Source organism: Zootoca vivipara, chromosome 11 (assembly GCF_963506605.1).
Source record: "Zootoca vivipara chromosome 11, rZooViv1.1, whole genome shotgun sequence".
NCBI classification, from domain to species: Eukaryota; Metazoa; Chordata; class Lepidosauria; order Squamata; family Lacertidae; genus Zootoca; species Zootoca vivipara.
In genome coordinates, this window is record NC_083286.1 from 21,801,866 (window position 1) to 21,820,096 (window position 18,231).

General features: G+C 40.4%; 1 protein-coding gene across 5 annotated transcripts in view; it reads left to right on the forward strand.

Moving 5' to 3' along the window:
* TMEM232 (transmembrane protein 232) overlaps positions 1-18,231 on the forward strand; it is a 147,209-nt gene that overhangs the window by 27,551 nt on the left and 101,427 nt on the right. For 4 of the 5 annotated variants that reach the window (XR_009558319.1, XM_060280162.1, XM_060280163.1 and 1 more), the window contains 3 exons: positions 2,021-2,120; positions 6,859-7,028; positions 10,342-10,520. Coding sequence is in view for 4 of the 5 variants with exons in the window: in XM_060280162.1 (XP_060136145.1) it covers positions 2,021-2,120; positions 6,859-7,028; positions 10,342-10,520 (449 nt within the window). In the remaining variant the exon portion in view is untranslated. The remainder of the gene's footprint in view (positions 1-2,020; positions 2,121-6,858; positions 7,029-10,341; positions 10,521-18,231) is intronic. The other variant, XM_060280165.1, reaches the window with a different exon arrangement.

Below are 18,231 nucleotides of genomic sequence, written 5' to 3' on the forward strand. Positions count from 1 at the left end.
TTCTAGCAGTCCATGGGGCTCTCAAGAGTCTCCTCCTCCGTTAACCTTGCACAAAAGTTGATACAAGTTACTAGCCCACAAAACAAATTACTAGCATATCCATTCACATATAGTTAAATTAATCATTTGTGGCAAATCAATTTCCTGAAAGAAAAAAAGAACCTTGTATCTTTCAATTTTCTTTTTCTTTTTTAAAAAAAAGGCATTATTAACCTTTATTAAAATTCTTCTGTAGTCTTCTGGAGGCAACTTGTTTCTCACCACAGACAAAGAAGCATTACTGGAGCAAACCTACTCTAGTACTTTTTGCATAGGTCCCCCCCCCCCCCCGGCCAGGTTTTTTAAAAAATCATTTCTGTGTATTAAGAGAATATATTGTATTAAATATTTTCACTGCACTCAGGCTTGTTTCCAAGAAAAGCAAAGACGGTAAGTGTTCCAGCTATTCTGGTGAGCCCAATTATTTTGACATCTCAAGTTCTAATAATAGTCCCCAAGATTTCTGTTGTCTTGTTTACCACTTTATTTTATTTAATGATGACTGTATAGAGAATATTAACTTTCTCAGGCATTATTGGATTCTTTCCACCAGTTCTTCTGGTTTGGCTGGTATATTAAATAAGAGAAAAACAAAATAAAACTGCTTTGCCAAGCAAAAGATTTGTTGAAAATTGGTTTTCGGTTAACGAGTGCATCATGGACAGTATTAAAACATATTTCATATGAATATCTAGGATGATTCCTTTAGGTGTATCTGTTCTCTAGCCTTCTTATTCCTCTGTAAGGTATACTGCAGCTCCTATAATTAACTTGAGTTGTTATTAGGTTTTCGGGTTCAAAGAGAAAGGACCCCCCCCCCACAAACCCCTTTTGCTATAAAGCTTGAGGCACACTGAGTTGGATCCAGACTTCAAATCTGCACCAGAGAATTTTGGGACAATGGGGCAATTGGTGCTTATCGCCTCCCCTGTTCCTTCAGAGGGAGCCTCCTCCAGATTTTGTGGCCTGCCGTGAATGGAACTGGGCCCTTTTATTTGCCGAAAGAACCCCACCCTCTCATTTGGCTCTTGTAAGAAATCTGGCAACTGGGGACCAGCCACCTCTCACCCTGTACCATTATAGCAGCTTGCAAACAGGGGGCAATGTGGAGCTGAATGCTTCTGCAATGCAGTACCGGTACTGCAAATACCGGTAGCTGGAGAGAGTGCTGCAGTTTTCTGCCCAGCAGAGATCAAATGACACAAGAAGCCAATAAGATTCCATTTAGACCTGTAAAGCTACTGACTTTGACTTGGCACTTAAGTTTGTTCAAGCTTTGTTTGAGTCCTTGCTTGATTCCCCACCAAACTTCTGCTTGCCTCTGTATTGAAACAAATGCTTGACACTCCAGGCTGCCAGTCCCGATAACTTGATTTTCACTCCCCACCTCTTGAGATGCATTTGGTAGTAACCCAAAACACCACTGCTACTCTTTTCTTCCCCTCTAAGGTTTTTTTTAAAACCTGTCTCTATACATTTTGGCAAGCATGCAGCGTAAAATATAAACTTTTAACAATGGCATCACCATATGGCAAATGCAAGGGAGGCCTAATAGGTCATTGGTGCACATTCCTCTTTGTCAGGAAGGCAGCTATAACTCAGGTTCAAAGGTGTTTAGTACAATTGGGTTTTTTTTGAAAAAGACTGGCAGATATCCAAAATGTTTAGATAATGGAGGTTTAAACCAGTAGAAGTGTCATATTTATACAAAACAATGCCTCTGAAACATTAAGGAATCCTGATTAGTATGTTACCTGATTGCAGGTAAAATGTCTTGGGGAAAATGTTACAGAAGGTGCAGAAAGAAAATTGCCTTTCTGGGTCATAGATTTGAGGTAGAGACAACTTCTGGGTCCCGAACATAAGCAAAGTTCCATTAACTGATAGAAAAATGTCAAGTTTTGCAAAAGTTTAGGGGGCAACAATAAATGAATGGAACAGACATGATACTAATGGACGTGCTTTGTGTTTCTCTTGCCAGCTTGGATTTTTGGTCTTTTTAAGGCTTCTTCTGTTATATTTCTTTGGTTACCAGGGGTTTTCTGAAGAACACAGATCCAGGCTTCATGTTGGCTTAAAAGGTAGCAAATATTTCTTTCTAGTTATCTAGCTTTACATATTTTAGATTGTAAGCCTGAGGGCAGGGACTGTCTCACCACTGATCTGGGAGTTTTTTTCAGTTAGAGAGCAGGGTAAAAATGTTTCGGATAAATGCACTCATAAAATATTTGTGGCACAGTTGGGAATCCAGAGCATTTAGCCACCCCATTTAACTAACCACCCCAGGAGTGCTGTAGGAAAACCTGTGCTGGATGAGAGAGGCTGCATCCAGAGTTACCTCTCTCTCATTCACAAGATTCCAATTGTCAGAAACACTGTATTTAAATCAAGTGTTTATTTTAGTGAACAGTATAATGGTTACTGGTGTGAAGCACAAGAAATCGTTATCTAGCTGTTTTAAAACTCTTTCCTCAGATGGTGTCTTAATTAAGAACAGGCTGTTTAGTATCCTTGACTTATGTAAAGTTCACACGAACTATTCTTCATAAGTAGTCCAGGGCTTGTAATAGGGGGCTGTGATGCCTTTTCTGTAGCTCACAGTTTGTGGAAAATGTTAATTGTATTCCGTTCCTAAGGAGAGAGAAGTACTTATATCTCAAGCTACTCAGTACTTACCTGGTCATCTCCCGAATACTTTTAATGGGGAAGCTAAACCCAGAGGGTTCTCAAAATCAATTTAAAAAAATGTTTCTCAAGTATGCCCGTAGGCAATCTTTCGTTTGCAGGGAGGGCTGGGTGAATAGGCAGAAGATCAGAGGGAAAGCCCTATTGGATCATGTAAAAGGCCTGTCCAGGCTACTAGTTCTTCAGGGGCCAACCAGATGTCAGTGGGAAGCTCACAAGCGAAACATGACTATAACAGCACTCCCGGCACTTAGGAATCTCAGAAACAGTAGAAGTAGAATATTATTATTATTATTATTATTATTATTATTATTATTTATTTATTTATACCCCGCCCATCTGGCTGGGTTTCCCCAGCCACTCTGGGCGGCTTCCAACAGAAAAATAAAACACAAGAATCTATTAAACGTTAAAAGCCTCCCTGAACAGGGCTGCCTTCAGATGTCTTCTAAAAAGTCTGGTAGTTGTTTTCCTCTTTGACATCTGTTGGGAGGGCGTTCCACAGGGCAGGCGCCACCACCGAGAAGGCCCTCTGCCTAGTTCCCTGCAACTTAGCTTCTCGCAACGAGGGAACCGCCAGAAGGCCCTCGGTGCTGGACCTCAGTGTCCGGGCTGAATGGTGGGGGTGGAGACACTCCTTCAGGTATACTGGACCGAGGCCATTTAGGGCTTTAAAGGTCAGCACCAACACTTTGAATTGTGCTCGGAAACGTACTGGGAGCCAATGTAGATCTTTTAAGACCGGTATTATGTGGTCTCGGCAGCCGCTCCCAGTCACCAGTCTAGCTGCCACATTCTGGATTAGTTGTAGTTTTTGAGTCACCTTCAAAGGTAGCCCCACGTAGAGCGCATTGCAGTAGTCCAAGCGGGAGATAACTAGAGCATGCACCACTCTGGCTAGACAGTCTGCAGGCAGGTAGGGTCTCATAACGATTATGTAACCTTTCTTCATAGGGGAGTTGCTCAACCCCCTTCGTCATTTGGGCTGCCCTTTTCTGAACCTTTGCAAGCTTTACAATATACTTTTTGAGGCGAGATGGTCAGAACTGTACAGTCATACCTCGGGTTAAGTACGCTTCAGGTTGAGTACTTTCAAGTTAAGTACTCCGCGAACCCATCTGGAACGGATTAATCCACTTTCCATTACTTTCAATGGGAAAGTTAGCTTCAGGTTAAGTACGCTTCAGGTTAAGTATGGACTTCCGGAAGCAATTAAGTACTTAACCTGAGGTACCACTATACATAGTATTCCAAGTGCAGTTGTATGGACTTGGGAGCATATCTCCTCTAAACTGGGTACGAGTTCAGCGGAAACAGGTGTCTTTCATTAGGTGTTAGGCCATGAGAAACAACATGGCTAGGTTTCTTGAGGGCTGGATAGCAGCCAATGTAACACCATTTTTTTTTTAAAGGATCCAGGGGTGATCTGGAAAATTAAAGGCCAGTAAAGCTTAACATCTGTTCTGGGAAAAGTAGTGGAAAACATTGTTAAAATATGGTCATTTGATCACTGTTTCTGTTTTTACATGCAACTATTCATTATGTTACAGACATCTGAACTAGGTAACAAGCAGTGTATACTTGAAACACGGAAATTTAGGTGAATAACACCTAATCATGAGTTTTTGGTGAAAGTAGATGGCATTTAACAAGCAAAACAAATACAGACATTGTCTGTTCCTATTGGGTTAAATCCTACCTCACGAGGCAGTGGGATTGTGCCATTTCTTTTAATATGGTAGCAAAGCCAAGATGAGGAATCTTCACACTGCGTTTAATCCCCACCTGCAGTGGATTTCAGGGAGTTGTACTATGTCGAAAGTAAGCCTGTACTGTTTAGCCAAGCTTCCTCTATTTCCATTGGCCAAGGGCCTGCTGGTTCATATACCTTAACCCAACTACTGGAACAAATACCGTCCAGAAAAATGTTGGAAGAACATTTCCTCTACAAAGTCTGGCTCTCTGTCTGATTCATTGATTCGAAAGTCACCCATTATTGTTCCTAGGCTCTTGACTAGAAATAAAATTAGTGAGTGTTCAAAACATATGGCAGATCTATAGAATCACTTCTAAATGGAGTTTGATTAATGCGAGTCATTCCTGGGGGCTTTACTTCATGCTGGCACGACTTAGTATGTGTTTCAATGGAAAGAGGTTGTTCCAACAAACAGAATGACCTGGCACTGCAAAATCTTCCTGAAGATTTCCCTCAAGCGTGGTTCCGATACACAGCCTGATTCTTCATCAGAATGCCTTGCGCAGGCTATGAGTGTGACTGCAGCAGAAGACGAGGGTGCTTGATATAATCAGATCAGTTGTCACTCATTCACAAGGCCACTATTTCTAGCAAAGCAACCTAATGTCAAACGCCTTCCGAGCACATGCTTTTCGGCATATATGTACACGGTATGCAGTGACTCAGCAGGCTGTTGCTGTGGTGGTAAGACTGCAGAGGTATTGCAGTCTTGCTACTTTTATTGGTTGTCATGGCCACAAATTCATATACAGAATGAAGAAAACAGAACCAGACAATTAGAAAAATCCTGATATTATATCTGTATCCTTTCCTTTTTGAAAACATGACTCATCTGCCGCATCCAGATTTAGAAAGTATATCAGAAGAGAGCTTCAGAAAGAAAAGAGCCTCTCTGATTAAGGAACACTGCAATAATATATTGTAAAACTGCAATGGGAAAAAGCAACCTGACCCTCAGAATTATTTCACTGGCAATCCCAACTCGTTCATTCCAGTGGGAGAAATAGGATGGGTTTCAGGCTATGGCTGTTACTCTCCTGTTATTACACCTAGGGAATCGGTGGGAGATTGCTGTTAAAACAGAATAAGCTTGGAACACTTCACATCTTACAATGTTTTTTCCAATATAATACACTGAAAAGAAAACTCATATCCGCTTTGTAGAACAACTGATCAAAAGTGTGTCAAGTCTTTAGACATCTGGTTTTTAAGATGCATTAAGGAAAGGGCCGTCAACCTTTCTGGGGCTTTGCGCACATTCGCAAACCAGAGGAACTGTTGTAGGCACTGCATACACTCCACAACCAAGTATGCACCGCAACCTATTCTATTAGCTACAATACAATGCTTCTATCAAGCCTAATTTCTGTGGGGAGAAGAGGCCCTTTGGATGTGTATGTGCCCACCATCACCATGTTCTTTATTTCAATTAAGGAACAGTAATCCCACAACTTACATGGGGGTTACATTCTGGGGATCACACCTAAAGCAAAAATTGTGTGTAGTCAAAATCCATTGGGTTCAGTGGCGGGTGGATTGCCGAAGTCATTTTTCCTGGAACCCTGCCCACTTCCCACCCCATTTTAATTTATTCCAATTTTTCTTTTTGGCCACACTTGGAAAGCTGAATGTGCACATTTAAATGTCCATGAGTTGTGGGCTTACTATATATACAGTGGTACCTCGGGTTAAGTACTTAATTGGTTCCGGGGAGCCGTTCACTCCCCGAAAAGTACTTAAACGGAGCGGTGATAGCGTGTGTGCGCGAAGCGCAATAGAGTGCTTCTACGCGTGTGTGCACCACGAAACCTGGAAATAAACACTTCCAGGTCCGCGGAGTACTCAAACCAAAAGTACTCAAACCGCAGCGGACTTAAACCAAGGTATGACTGTATATATATAAACTATTTCTGTTTAAAGCTAATATTAAAGTTAATGTTTGTTTGATGGAAGCAGCTGGCTTACTGATGGAATTCCTCCAAATTTTGTGCAAATATGCCTAGTTTGCTTTAAGGAGGATATCTCCTTATAGCATCATGCTAGCCATCATGTTTGTATCTGTTAGGGATAATTTATTTTTCATTTATTTAAGAATGGAAAAGTAATTAATTGCACTTAATCAAGAATACAGCCATCACAGAAAACTTCTCCGTATCTACAGTAGTGTGTGGGTTACATCAGCTCTTGCCTTAGAATCATGCCTGTAGTCTTTTGTTACACCACAAGGGGTCACACAATATTTATAAATCTGCCCTGGGAAACTGCTCTGCTGAAGCTAAACAGTAAAAGTAGACGTTGTGTAAAAAAACAAGAAAAACCTGTACAGGGCAAACTGTAAAACAGTAAATGTAATAATTTTTTGTGTGTGTGTCCCATAGCGCTGGCAGCTTCCGAGGTCAGCTACCAACCGTACCCAAACATCCTTTTCATGGTGCATTTTATGCTGAAGGCTGGAGAAGTTATCTGTGAAACAACCATACTTTCTCAAACATCATTGGCATCTGATGCAAGTTTGCAAGAAATGCCGGCTAAGTCTTTTTCTGACACAGTAGGTAACACATGACTGAATTATATATATAATACACCAAATAGCGTCCTGTTATTAAATAAGCATGCTTGGTGATTCGGGCATAATGATTAAAGTTGAGTTGAACTAGATAGATTGACAGCTGTTCAACAGGAAGGCAGTATAGTTTCTACCAATCAAAGCATGGGTTTCTGAAGTGGGAATCTTCAGGCCATGATCCTATCATCAGGATTCTGTCAATCTAATTAATCATGTTTGATAATATAGTGGAATAATTCATGTGCTTTTGATAGTGGGTGTGGCAGCATTGCTGTAATGAATCATTTTCAGGGGAGGGAATATTAATTAGAACTGTAGTAACTTTTTCCTTTCAAGCAACCCTGTACCTTTCAACATTCTCAAACTTTGTAAAGTGAGTTGAATCCGACATTTTCCTTTCTCCAGCAGAAAAACCATAGCTCACTGAGATAGCATATGCTTTGCATACAAAATATCCCAGGTCCAGTCCCTGGTATCTGCAGGTGGAGCTAGGGAATGCTCTTGTCTGAAACCTTGCAGAGCTGCTGTCAGTCATTATAAACCAGGCGTAGCCAAAGTGATGCACTCCAGATGTTGATTCCAACTCCTATCAGCTCCAGCCAGCATGATCGGTAGTCAGGAATAGTGGATGTTTGTAGTCCAGTAACATTTCAAAAGCATCACTTTGGTTACCATGATTGAGAGGGACAAATGGTCTGACTCAGTATATGGTAGCTTCTGCTGCTGGAAGAAATAAACCTCTGGATGTAGCCTCACGAGGCTTCCCAAATTCCCAAGAATACCATAATGGATCTTAATGATGATTATTAAAAAGTAGGATATACAGTTTCATCATCGCTTCACCTATCATCAATTTAGCTGAAAAATCATAACTGTGATGGGGTAGGCCACCCTTTTAAACATTGCACTGATTGGGAAGACTGCCAATGAACCATCCAGTTTTGTTGGAAGTTGAGGTTGCAATGTCATGTCAAAGTCAAGAGCAGATAAGAACAGGACCTTGGAGAGCTCCTAGGGGACAGTACTGGCTGAAGCATTCTTGTCCTGAGGTATCTACCTGAAGAGGCCTGGATCAAACTAACCCAGTAGATGAGCAGAAGCAGCCCCCCCCCACTAGCACAGTGAGGCTTCCTTCTCCTTCCCCTGCACCCCCTGTCCTCGCCGCAAACCTGCTCCGGGGTTTTTGAGTCAGGAGAAGCCCCAGATTAGCACATCTTAGTGATGGCTGCCGCCAGGGGGCTCCTAAAGAACTGTCCTACCCTGAGGTAAGTGGAGAAGAAGCAGAAGAAGCAGAGCTGCTTCTCCTTTCTGTTTTATTGTACAGTTGATGCTTTTAAAAAATATATAAAAATGATATGAACCACTTTGTGAGATCGCCCCTCCTTGCTATACTCCTTGTGCACACTCACACACAGGCATACTGGGCATTGAACAAGAATGCTGTAGAATAAACACATGCATTGCAACTAGCATGTCCATTTCATCAAGGCCATCCTGCCCTAGGCACTGCCCTAAATATTTCCTTTTGATAACTGGAGTTGGGATGGTGCTACTCAGAGAGCAAAGAGTGCTCTGCTTGTCCTCTCTTTCTGAGCCCCTTGAGTCTTCTCTTGGCCCCACCGTGCTCGAGTTAATGCAGCTCAAGGGCTGCAGCAACTCTCCTGCATATTCTGAGCATGAGCCAGAAAGAAAAGCTCAAGGGGGTAGGATATGGGCTGGAATTGATTTTGTTTTAAATTACCCAGGGCTCCTCTTAGAGAGCTTTCACTCATCTTGGTTTGCTGGAGGGTGCTATAGAGATGTACTCCTCAATTTAGAAAACCTTGAGGAATAATTTATTGCACGGCTCAATTAAATATATTATAGAGACTAAGCTCCATTAATAGTAATTGAATCACCACCCTGATATTTTTAGCTGTCTCTTCTATAATGTCTCTGAAATCTTTTTTTTCTGCTCTGTTACTTTTTATGGAGAGATTCATAGCTATGCCACAGAATGGCAGCTCTTGAAATAAGGAAAATAAAAATAGGCATATAAGGAGAGACTGTAATGTGTGGCTGAAATGTGTAGGCGGATATCATCTATAATTTACTCAGCGTTGCTGTAAGGACATGCAAAAGCTTCAGAAGTAGCTGGGTTTGAGAAGACTTTCCTTTGTGTGCTGAGCATTAGAACTCTCTTAGAATCTCTTGTACAGGATATGTGTCAGCTTTCCAAATTTTAGCACGTTTTTGTTGTTGAAGAAATTGGTTTCATAGGACAAGGAGGAAGCCTTTGTGTCAATTCAAAGGCCCTGTTTCCCCCTTAATTTTTTTTCCTCCAGTGATTCAGACACACCTTGTTGCCTAGTAGACATCATTGTTATGACAAAGGCTCTATCTTCTTCTCCCTACTTGAGGCAAGAACTTACGTAGAGTTAATGAGCCAAATTAAGAATTCTGGCATCGTTTTCAATCACAGCTTTTCCATATGTTGACTGTGGTCATGATGAAGTGAAGCCAGAGTCTGTTCTTCCCATTCATATTCAGCAGTGCTTCTGGAACAGCATCATAAAGAGTGTTATACATATACACACCACCAGTATTCAGCAAACACACGAAAAATGTAGGGAGCAAGGCTGGACCACATAAGGTGGAAGGTCTGCCACTGTGTGTGTGTGAGAGAGATTGCAGGTCTTTTATATTAATTTCATTCCATTCATTATTTGTGTTGCACTTTTCTGTTGAAATAATAATTGAAGTGGCTTACAGCAAAATCAATACTGTCTGATTGTGCTGCTTGGTTTGAAATGCTTGCAGCTCAGAATTTGTCTTACATTATTTGTAAAAGGAACTGGAGGGAATTGCACCTATAATGTAAGATAAGTGAAGATGTGATGTTGGAACTATAAGACATACACTTGGCATGTCTCGAACCCTCATATATAGCCTAAGTAGTTGCTTGGGGTGCAATATCTTTAGGGAAAGAAATGAAGTACAGGGTGTTCCGAGAGTTGTGCCCCAATAGCCCATGCAACATTGCAGATATTGCCTAGGTTTAACATGGTACAGTATCTTAGGACAAAGATCTTGCAAGGTTCTGTACATCAAAGCCACTTGTCAGCAGTGGCTCTTCTCTTGACTTTGTTCTTACATTGTGAAAACAAAATGACGTGTCCTCTGCATGAAAATGTAAAGCTGATAAAGTTAAATATTATGATGGAAAAAAATTGATATGCAAGTCTATGCAGAAAATTGCCAATTGACTTTGTATTCACAAGGTCTTATTAACAGATTTAACTTATTTTTTTTTTAGTTACCCATGGGTACTGGCGGAGCAGTTGAATTAAATCCTGAACAAAAGCAGTTCAGAATTAAGCCATTTCTCTGGCACAGCCTTCTTGTTTGGGTTTGTGTACATAACAGCTGCTCCAATATAGATGAAGTACTCAAGCATGTCCTATTCTATAAGGAGGAGCTTCTTCAGGAAGACTGGTAAGGACAACCTCATAACTTGATATAATCTTTATGGAAATAACCTTTGTGCTTAAATGTTAAATAACCTTTATGTCTAAATGTTAATCACCCCAAAGTTGCCTGTCTATGAGATTTATATTTTTTGTACCAGAAGGAGAAGCAATTCATGTACTTTGTAGAGCTTCACATTATCAATAATTGTTCTTACCTTTTTGGCAAGGAGCACATATCAGTTTACTTTTATTAAATCATGCCTGTTACGGATAGGAACTTCATTTCAGCATTTCAAAACAGAGTAATTTTCATATAACTAAACAGCTGCAATGAAGTGTGCCATCCTTTTGGGACAGGTACTTAGCTTAAATTTTGGGTGCTCTTTATATGCAAAGTGCAATACCTTCTAATTTTGAATGCCTATAATTAGTTTTACCTTGGAACTGTATTCTTGATAGCTTATGCTAATTGAAGTTTCAACAGGTTTCAACTGCAGATTGTACTCGATGCTGCTCTACATTATGCTTAATTTTAAGTAATTTTTGCCAGGAAGAAAGTTCTTGGATAGAGACAACATACAGTACATGCATTTAGATTACAGCTAATGATAGCCATGTTAGTACTACAAATTTGGTCTGAAGATCAGATCAAGATCTTCTTGAGATTTGCAGAGGTTCAGCTTGTGTAATCCTAAGGGTTATTAGAATAACGGTGAAAAAACAAAGTTTGGCATTGTTACGTTTAGCAAATGAAATAATGCCAAGCCTGGGTTAGTTATAAGCTGATTGATGACCACTGGAATCTGGAATTGACCGTGGAGGAAATTAAGGCAGCCATTCATTGGCCCAGTTCTAAAGCTTTGATTAAACTATGGTTTGATGTGAATGAGCAGCTTCCTTGTTCTTCCAGTGCTTTCGGGTGGGAATTGGGTTGGAAAACAGAGCCTGACTTGCTGTTATGTGGAAACCAGTTTTTGTGGTTTGTTTCTCCGTCAACAAACAATGGGCATTGGTTCACCTACAACAGAAAGCCAGTCTCTGGTTTGTTTCCTCCACAGCACCCTGAATAAAGCAGGAGAGGAGCACCCAGGGGCCCTTTGAGTAGCATGTACCGACATGTTGCCTTTTCACTTTTAGTCATTGTTTAATTTCAACCATGGTTTAAAGTCACATGCAAACCAGGCCATTGTGTTGTTTTCATTTTAAAGCTTCCTCCACGGTGATTGTAGCTGTATGGGGAGGCTTATGGTTTCACCTGCACTGACACAGAAATGTGCAGCTCAAGTCCAAGCACATTTTCACATGGTTAGAGCCACCAGAGGAACCTTCAAAGTGGCAACCATTTCCCCCCCCCTATACTTGGTTTCAAGTTCAGTGTCAGGAAAGTGTAGAATGAGGTGAGCAGGCCTGTTGGAGACACCCCAGCTGTCTGACTCTAATCTCAAATCCTATAAATCTGCTTAATCTGTAGCATTGCACCTGGAAAGCTCAGTTGGCTAGAGTGTGGTGCTGACAACGCCAAGGTTGGCGTTTTGATCCCTGTATGGGACACCTGCGTATTCCTGCATTGCAGGGGGTTGGACTAGAAGATCCTCACGCTCCCTTCCAACTCTGATTCTACGATATCACCTGAAAGAAAGGACAGAGCTGGCCAGTTCAACTTTTAGGAAAGGCCGACCCGCTTCCTCACTTTCAGTTTCTGTAACACTCATATCCTAAACCAGTGATGGCCAAACTTGGCCCTCCAGCTGTATTGGGACTACAATTCCCATTGCTAACCATTAGAATATACTATTCTGAATTAATAGAGAATATGCAACAATATTCTTTTTACACACAATTTGATAATGCGAGAATGAGAATTTTATTTCCACCCTCTCATTTTCATTGCTTTTGTAGCTATTCTCTATAATATGCCAGATTATATATATCCTATATACGTAAGATGAGATATGTTAAGTGGATTCCAGCATAAACATGGAAGTGCCTTGGGCAAGAAAGCATCACTGTTATTGACAGCTGTTTCATACCTTCATGGAAACTGGGAACATGTCTAATACGAAGAGAAAGTTCACATTAGTGCCAATCCTTAAGATTTGAACAAGATATTGTAGCAGTTATGGTGGTGCGTCTGAAAGCACCGTTCTCATGAAACCTCTTCTTCTCCTACTGTCACATCTGGGGAACTCAGCAACTACCATAAGGCATTATTGTACTGGAAGCTGCCCAATCCCACTCCACCGATGTGGCTGCTGTAGGCAGAGAACATGCCACACAATGACCTGATTGACGCATCTTGCTAAACCAAACTATGGCTTACATCAGTGATGGCCAAACTCCAGCTGTTTTGGGACTACAATTCCCATCATCCCTGACCACTGGTCCTGTTAGCTTGGGATGATGGGAGTTGTAGTCCCAAAACAGCTGGAGGGCCAAGTTTGGCCATGCCTGTCCTAAACATTTGTGCCAGTATGTTTGCTTAGCCTATGATGTTGATACAACACCAGTGTAATTTATGCTGTTCATCAATGTGAATAGTCAAGTATCATGGAGCAAGGGTAGAAGTGGGATGTGAAATGTTGTCCTGTCATTCCAGTTGTTCTGAAAATGCAGAATATTCTGACTTAAACTCTGGTAATTCATAGCTATCATGGAGAGACTATTCCTGAAACGGCTATGTGTAACTTGGAGTAATGTATGAAATTTATGTAGTGATACGTTACCAGTGTATATTTAAGGCAGTGTTGACTTGGACCAGAGACTCTGGAAGGAAGCCCAGAGGCCTTAGTCACTATGTCAGTTTGTTGGCAGGGGGAGCTGCTGGCCCAATTTCATTGCGCTGCAGCATCACCTCTGTAGGTGGTCAGAGGTCAGAACTACAGCTATCAGCCCAACAGGGATAAAGTCACACAAGAAACCGATAAGGTCCCATCTGTTCCTATAAAACTGCTGATTCTGGCTGGTATCCTCACATACCAACTTGTTGCACTGGCACAGACAGCCTACCTCTGCTTGACCACCTGCTAAGCCATCTGTTGCTTCCAGGCCACCTGCTCTATAGGGTCTTATAACAGTAAGACCTAGGGATCCATAACAATAGCAAGCATTCTTAGTAAACAAGGCTTCAAGATGATAAGGTAGTTCTAATGCTTCCCCCATATCATGTCTTACTTATCGACTGTAAGCTCTTGCCTTACAGTCTTCGTTTGTTGCTTTGCAAAGCACAGTGAATACTGGCGGTGCTTTATTTATTTATTTAGTTATTTATTTATTTATATATATATTGAGCTACATATGATACATATTTTTATATACAACAAACAATTCAGAGAGTTGTTTTTTGTTGTTAATGTGGACTCTGTAAGAATACTCTCACTCATTCTGCTCTGCTGCCTTATCAGTTCAATGTTATATCGCTGGTATTTTGCTGAAATAAAAAGGGTGGACCTTGATCTGTTAATCTGCAGCCTTAAAATGATAATGTTCATGTACTGTTCTGAAATCAAGGGGTCTAACCACGAATGGGTGTTTTCAGGATCTCGCGCCTAAGGGTATCCTAGGGGTTATTAGATTATTAATAGAAATTCTTCTTATCTGGGGCAGTGAGCTTAACTGTAGGCAGCAGCATAATAGAGCAGGTTTTTTTTTTTGTTAAATACGTGAAATGAAATGAGCTTCAAAAATATAACCATTCCACTCCATGCCTCTTCTGTTTTTCTTTTTCTTTCTTTTTCTTTTTCTTTGCTGCCTTTCAGTAAGTGCTAAGCCCTTAGGGAAGGTGTTTGAGCTGTGGTGCCCTTTTTTCTTGTTTTCTGCTTGTGAAGCCCAACTTAAATCTGCTTTTTAGTGAAGACATGCTAAAACTCGCTTTTAATGTGAGGTTCACTAAATCAAACCATACTTCTGGTTTTGATTTAACTTTTCAAAGATTATTGCTTTTGACACTTAAATAGGACAATGAATGGGCAAAGAAAGTGGAGAGCCTGCTCCAGACAGAACTGATGAAGGTTTAATAGAATGTATTTCCATTTTCCCTTAAGCGCTCTGCATAAATTATTTAATTTTTTAAATATTATGGAATGCCCCCTTGCCCAATCAGATGATATAGTGCTTGATGAAGCTTTAATTGTGCAGTTCCCTTTTCCAAAACAGTTCAACAGTTATGTACAGCTAAAACACCATTAAACATAATGTCATTTCCAAATATTTTGTCCTTGGAAGTGGAGTAAAACTCAGTTGAATACCACCCATCATTTATAACTAAAAAGTAAACTGCTACAGCGGAACCTCGGTTTTCGAACGTAATCCGTTCCGGAAGACCGTTCAACTTCCGAAACTTTTGAAAACCGAGGATCAATTGAAAAAATGGAGAAAGACGCCTCAGAAGTCGGTTGACTTCCGAGGCGCTTTCGAAAATGGAAGCATTCACTTCCGGGTTTTCAGCGTTTGGGTCCCGAATCGTTCGGCTTCCGATTCGCTCAAAAACCGAGGTTCCACTGTATATGGCTGGCTATGTGCGCATGTAACACAAAGCCAAACTATGCTTTACCACAAATGTGCTGGCTCCCCAGGAGGAGATTGCAGCTGCTTTGCTCCAGCCTGATTCTCTTGGCAGAGGAGCCAAGGTTTGACTTAGTGTGTTGTCCAAACACGGGGTCACGCCCTTTCTGTGATACGCAGACCAGACCTGTATCTGTTGCTGTCATTTATCTGAGGCTGAAACATGGAACAATGTGTCATGGTTCAGAATATGACATGGAGCCTATAAGTTATATCATTAAATTCAGATCTGATGTGGCAAGCTAAAATACAGGAGTTCTTGTTGGAATGGTAAATTAGTGCAAGGCAGAAAAACACACACAAATGCAAATCTGGCAGATGTGGGCTAGGCCGGCCTTTTTTTCAGCCGGAACTCTCTAGAACTCAGTTCCAGCACCTCTCAGCTGGGTTCCATTGCCATTATAAGCGAACAAGGGAGGCGCTCATGCTAAGTTTCGGCACCTCTTTTTTAAATAGAAAAATAGCACTGGGGGCAGAAGAAACTATAAGAAAGAGAAGAGACATATACAGTATGCAAGTCAGATAGGGTGTTTGTTTGTTTGTTTGTTTGAATTGAGAGATAGTCATTTCCATTTTTAAAGAACCCAGTACTCTCCCCTCAATAATCAAAGCTAGCTGCATATCTAAAATAGGATGTATTTACCCTCCTCAGGTGAGAAACACAAATGTGAAACACTGTTTTTATCCCATGACTGAAATAATAAGGGAAATAAGGAAATGATCGTTATACTTCCAGTGTAAACACGCTTATTCAATTCAAGTTTGAGTGATGCCCAATTTTAACCTAGTGGTCTTGGCTCATACCATATTGCCAATTTCAGCATGCTGTGTTCTTATGTTAACTACATTAAATGAATGCATCTAATTCTCTCTTAGAATTTGATGAGTGTTTTTCAGCTGGTTCTAAGAGCTATTCGGGGGAACATTATACAACATTTTTGTGTCGCTTGTTACATTTTCCAGGACATTGGCTAAAGCTGTATTGTATATCCAGTGCCTTACACTGTTGTCAGCGAGCCCTCCTGGAATCATTTTTCATTTCTTCACACAGTCAGAGTTCTGTTATTTCTAAAACATTCCTTTCTTAAGTCTATATGTGAGCTAATGAGATCTGGTTACTATTTCTGAAAGGGCATTTCCCCCCCTGGATTCTCAGCCATATAACTAAGTCTGAATGAAGAGAAAATGTTGCCAAAACACCAATAGTTTGACATAAGGTGGTTGACATTGATGAATCATTTTTATTCATATATCACAGAGGTAGCCTTGGGGTAAACTAGCAAAATGGAACTGAAAGTCATTTAGAAAGAGGCCATTTTAGGGTTGCAGATAACGTCATAGCAATAAAGAATATCATCTGCATTTTCTTTGGGCTGACGAGATTTTTGAAGGCAGCTGTCCCTAGAATTAACGTGCAAATTGGATATTTAAAGATCAGCTTTATTCTTCATAATGTCATGATTTTGTAAAACACAAGACATCCCCTTGAACATAGCTTTAATGCCTTTTTGCAGGAGCAGACAACTTATCTATTGTTTGCTTAAGAATCATTAACTTATCTAATGCACAGTATTTTGTATAATTTTATTAAAGTTGTGCATTACTGCTATGCTCTGTCGACATTTTGATGACATTTCTGTAGAACTACCGTATATTGCTGTATCTCGGTGTTTTTTTTTATTTGAAACTAAAAAAATGTATGTTAGAAAGAGTTCTGTTTTATAAATACCACAGACCATTGTTGGTTACAAGACTTAAATGATTTGGATTGGCCTGTGGCTTACATTAGCCATTAAGATTTGAGTTTAATGTTCAAAATATGGATATCTGAAGAAAATTCTCATATATGGCCTGTCACCTGATTAAATAAATCTTAGTTGTTGTTTTTTGTCCAGGGTTTCCCAAACAGTGGTACAATCTTCATTCTGGTGCTCTGTGGTGTCTGTGGATTTGTGGTTGAAGACGGGAGATGGCACATCCAGTGCATTAAATATTTATATTGATTTTTAATTGTATTTATACTGCGTCTTTTATTTCTTACATTGTACACGGCAGTTTGAATTTTATGAAATTCATATTGTAATACAGTAAACCATGATACCGGTATAGAAGAAATAAAAGAAGCAGTAAAAGATATAATTAAAAAGCATAATGCATATTACAATTGTTCCAGAGGGCAGAAAAACATTAAGTGGTGAGCCCGAGACCCTCAGGGATTTTCAAGTGGTCAGTAAGAAAAATTGTGGGCGAATCACTGTAATAGAGAACTATTGGTGCCCCCCTTTCCACAGTAGTTATGTCTGTGAAACACCCAAATGATCCCCAGCTTGGAAGGATCCAATCTTTATTTTATTGTTCTACCTCACATTGCAGTCAATGGGAGGGAAGTTGCCTTATTGCTGACCCGGTTTAGTTTTACACCAGGCATAGGCAAACTCAGCCCTCCAGATGTTTTGGGACTACAACTACCACCATCCCTAGCTAACAGGACCAGTGGTCAGGGATGATGGGAGTTGTAGTCCCAAAACATCTGGAGGGCCGAGTTTGCCTATGCCTGTTTTACACTGTGTTTCCAGGCCTCGTTTAGAAGCCACCTGCAGCTTTTACTTGTTTGACTTTTTTATTTTAAAAATCTTGTTTGACTTTTTTATTTTAAAAATCTTGTTTGACTTATTTATTTTAAAGGTCTTGTTTGACTTTTTTATTTTAAAAATCTGCAACTTTTAAAGTTTGTAAAGGCCAAAAGTTTCAAAAAATCAAAGGCATTAAAAATTGATCTAGCTAATTGATTTTAAGTAAATAATGTACTTAGTTATTTAAATGCTGTTACATAACTGTGACAAATGATGATTTTCATATCCTGCAGCCCACTGCTCACATAAAATTTGCCAGGAACTGCCTTAAGACCAAATTAGATAGTAAAAGACTTCTATAAGCAAAACAAAGCAGCTGCCATGTGTACAAAGGCATGGAACCGGGGCAGTTTCTTTGGCCCCTGTCCTTAATGAGACCTTCTCCAGCCTCTAATACTGTACTCGACTCTTGGCAGCTTTCCAGAGCTTCCAAGCACTGCTACCTGTGATCCTTTAACTGACAGTAATGGGGATTGAACTGGTGGGTAGGGCGCTTATACATGGAAACAAATGGCCGCTCACCCCTTCTCAGGTGGGTAGTAG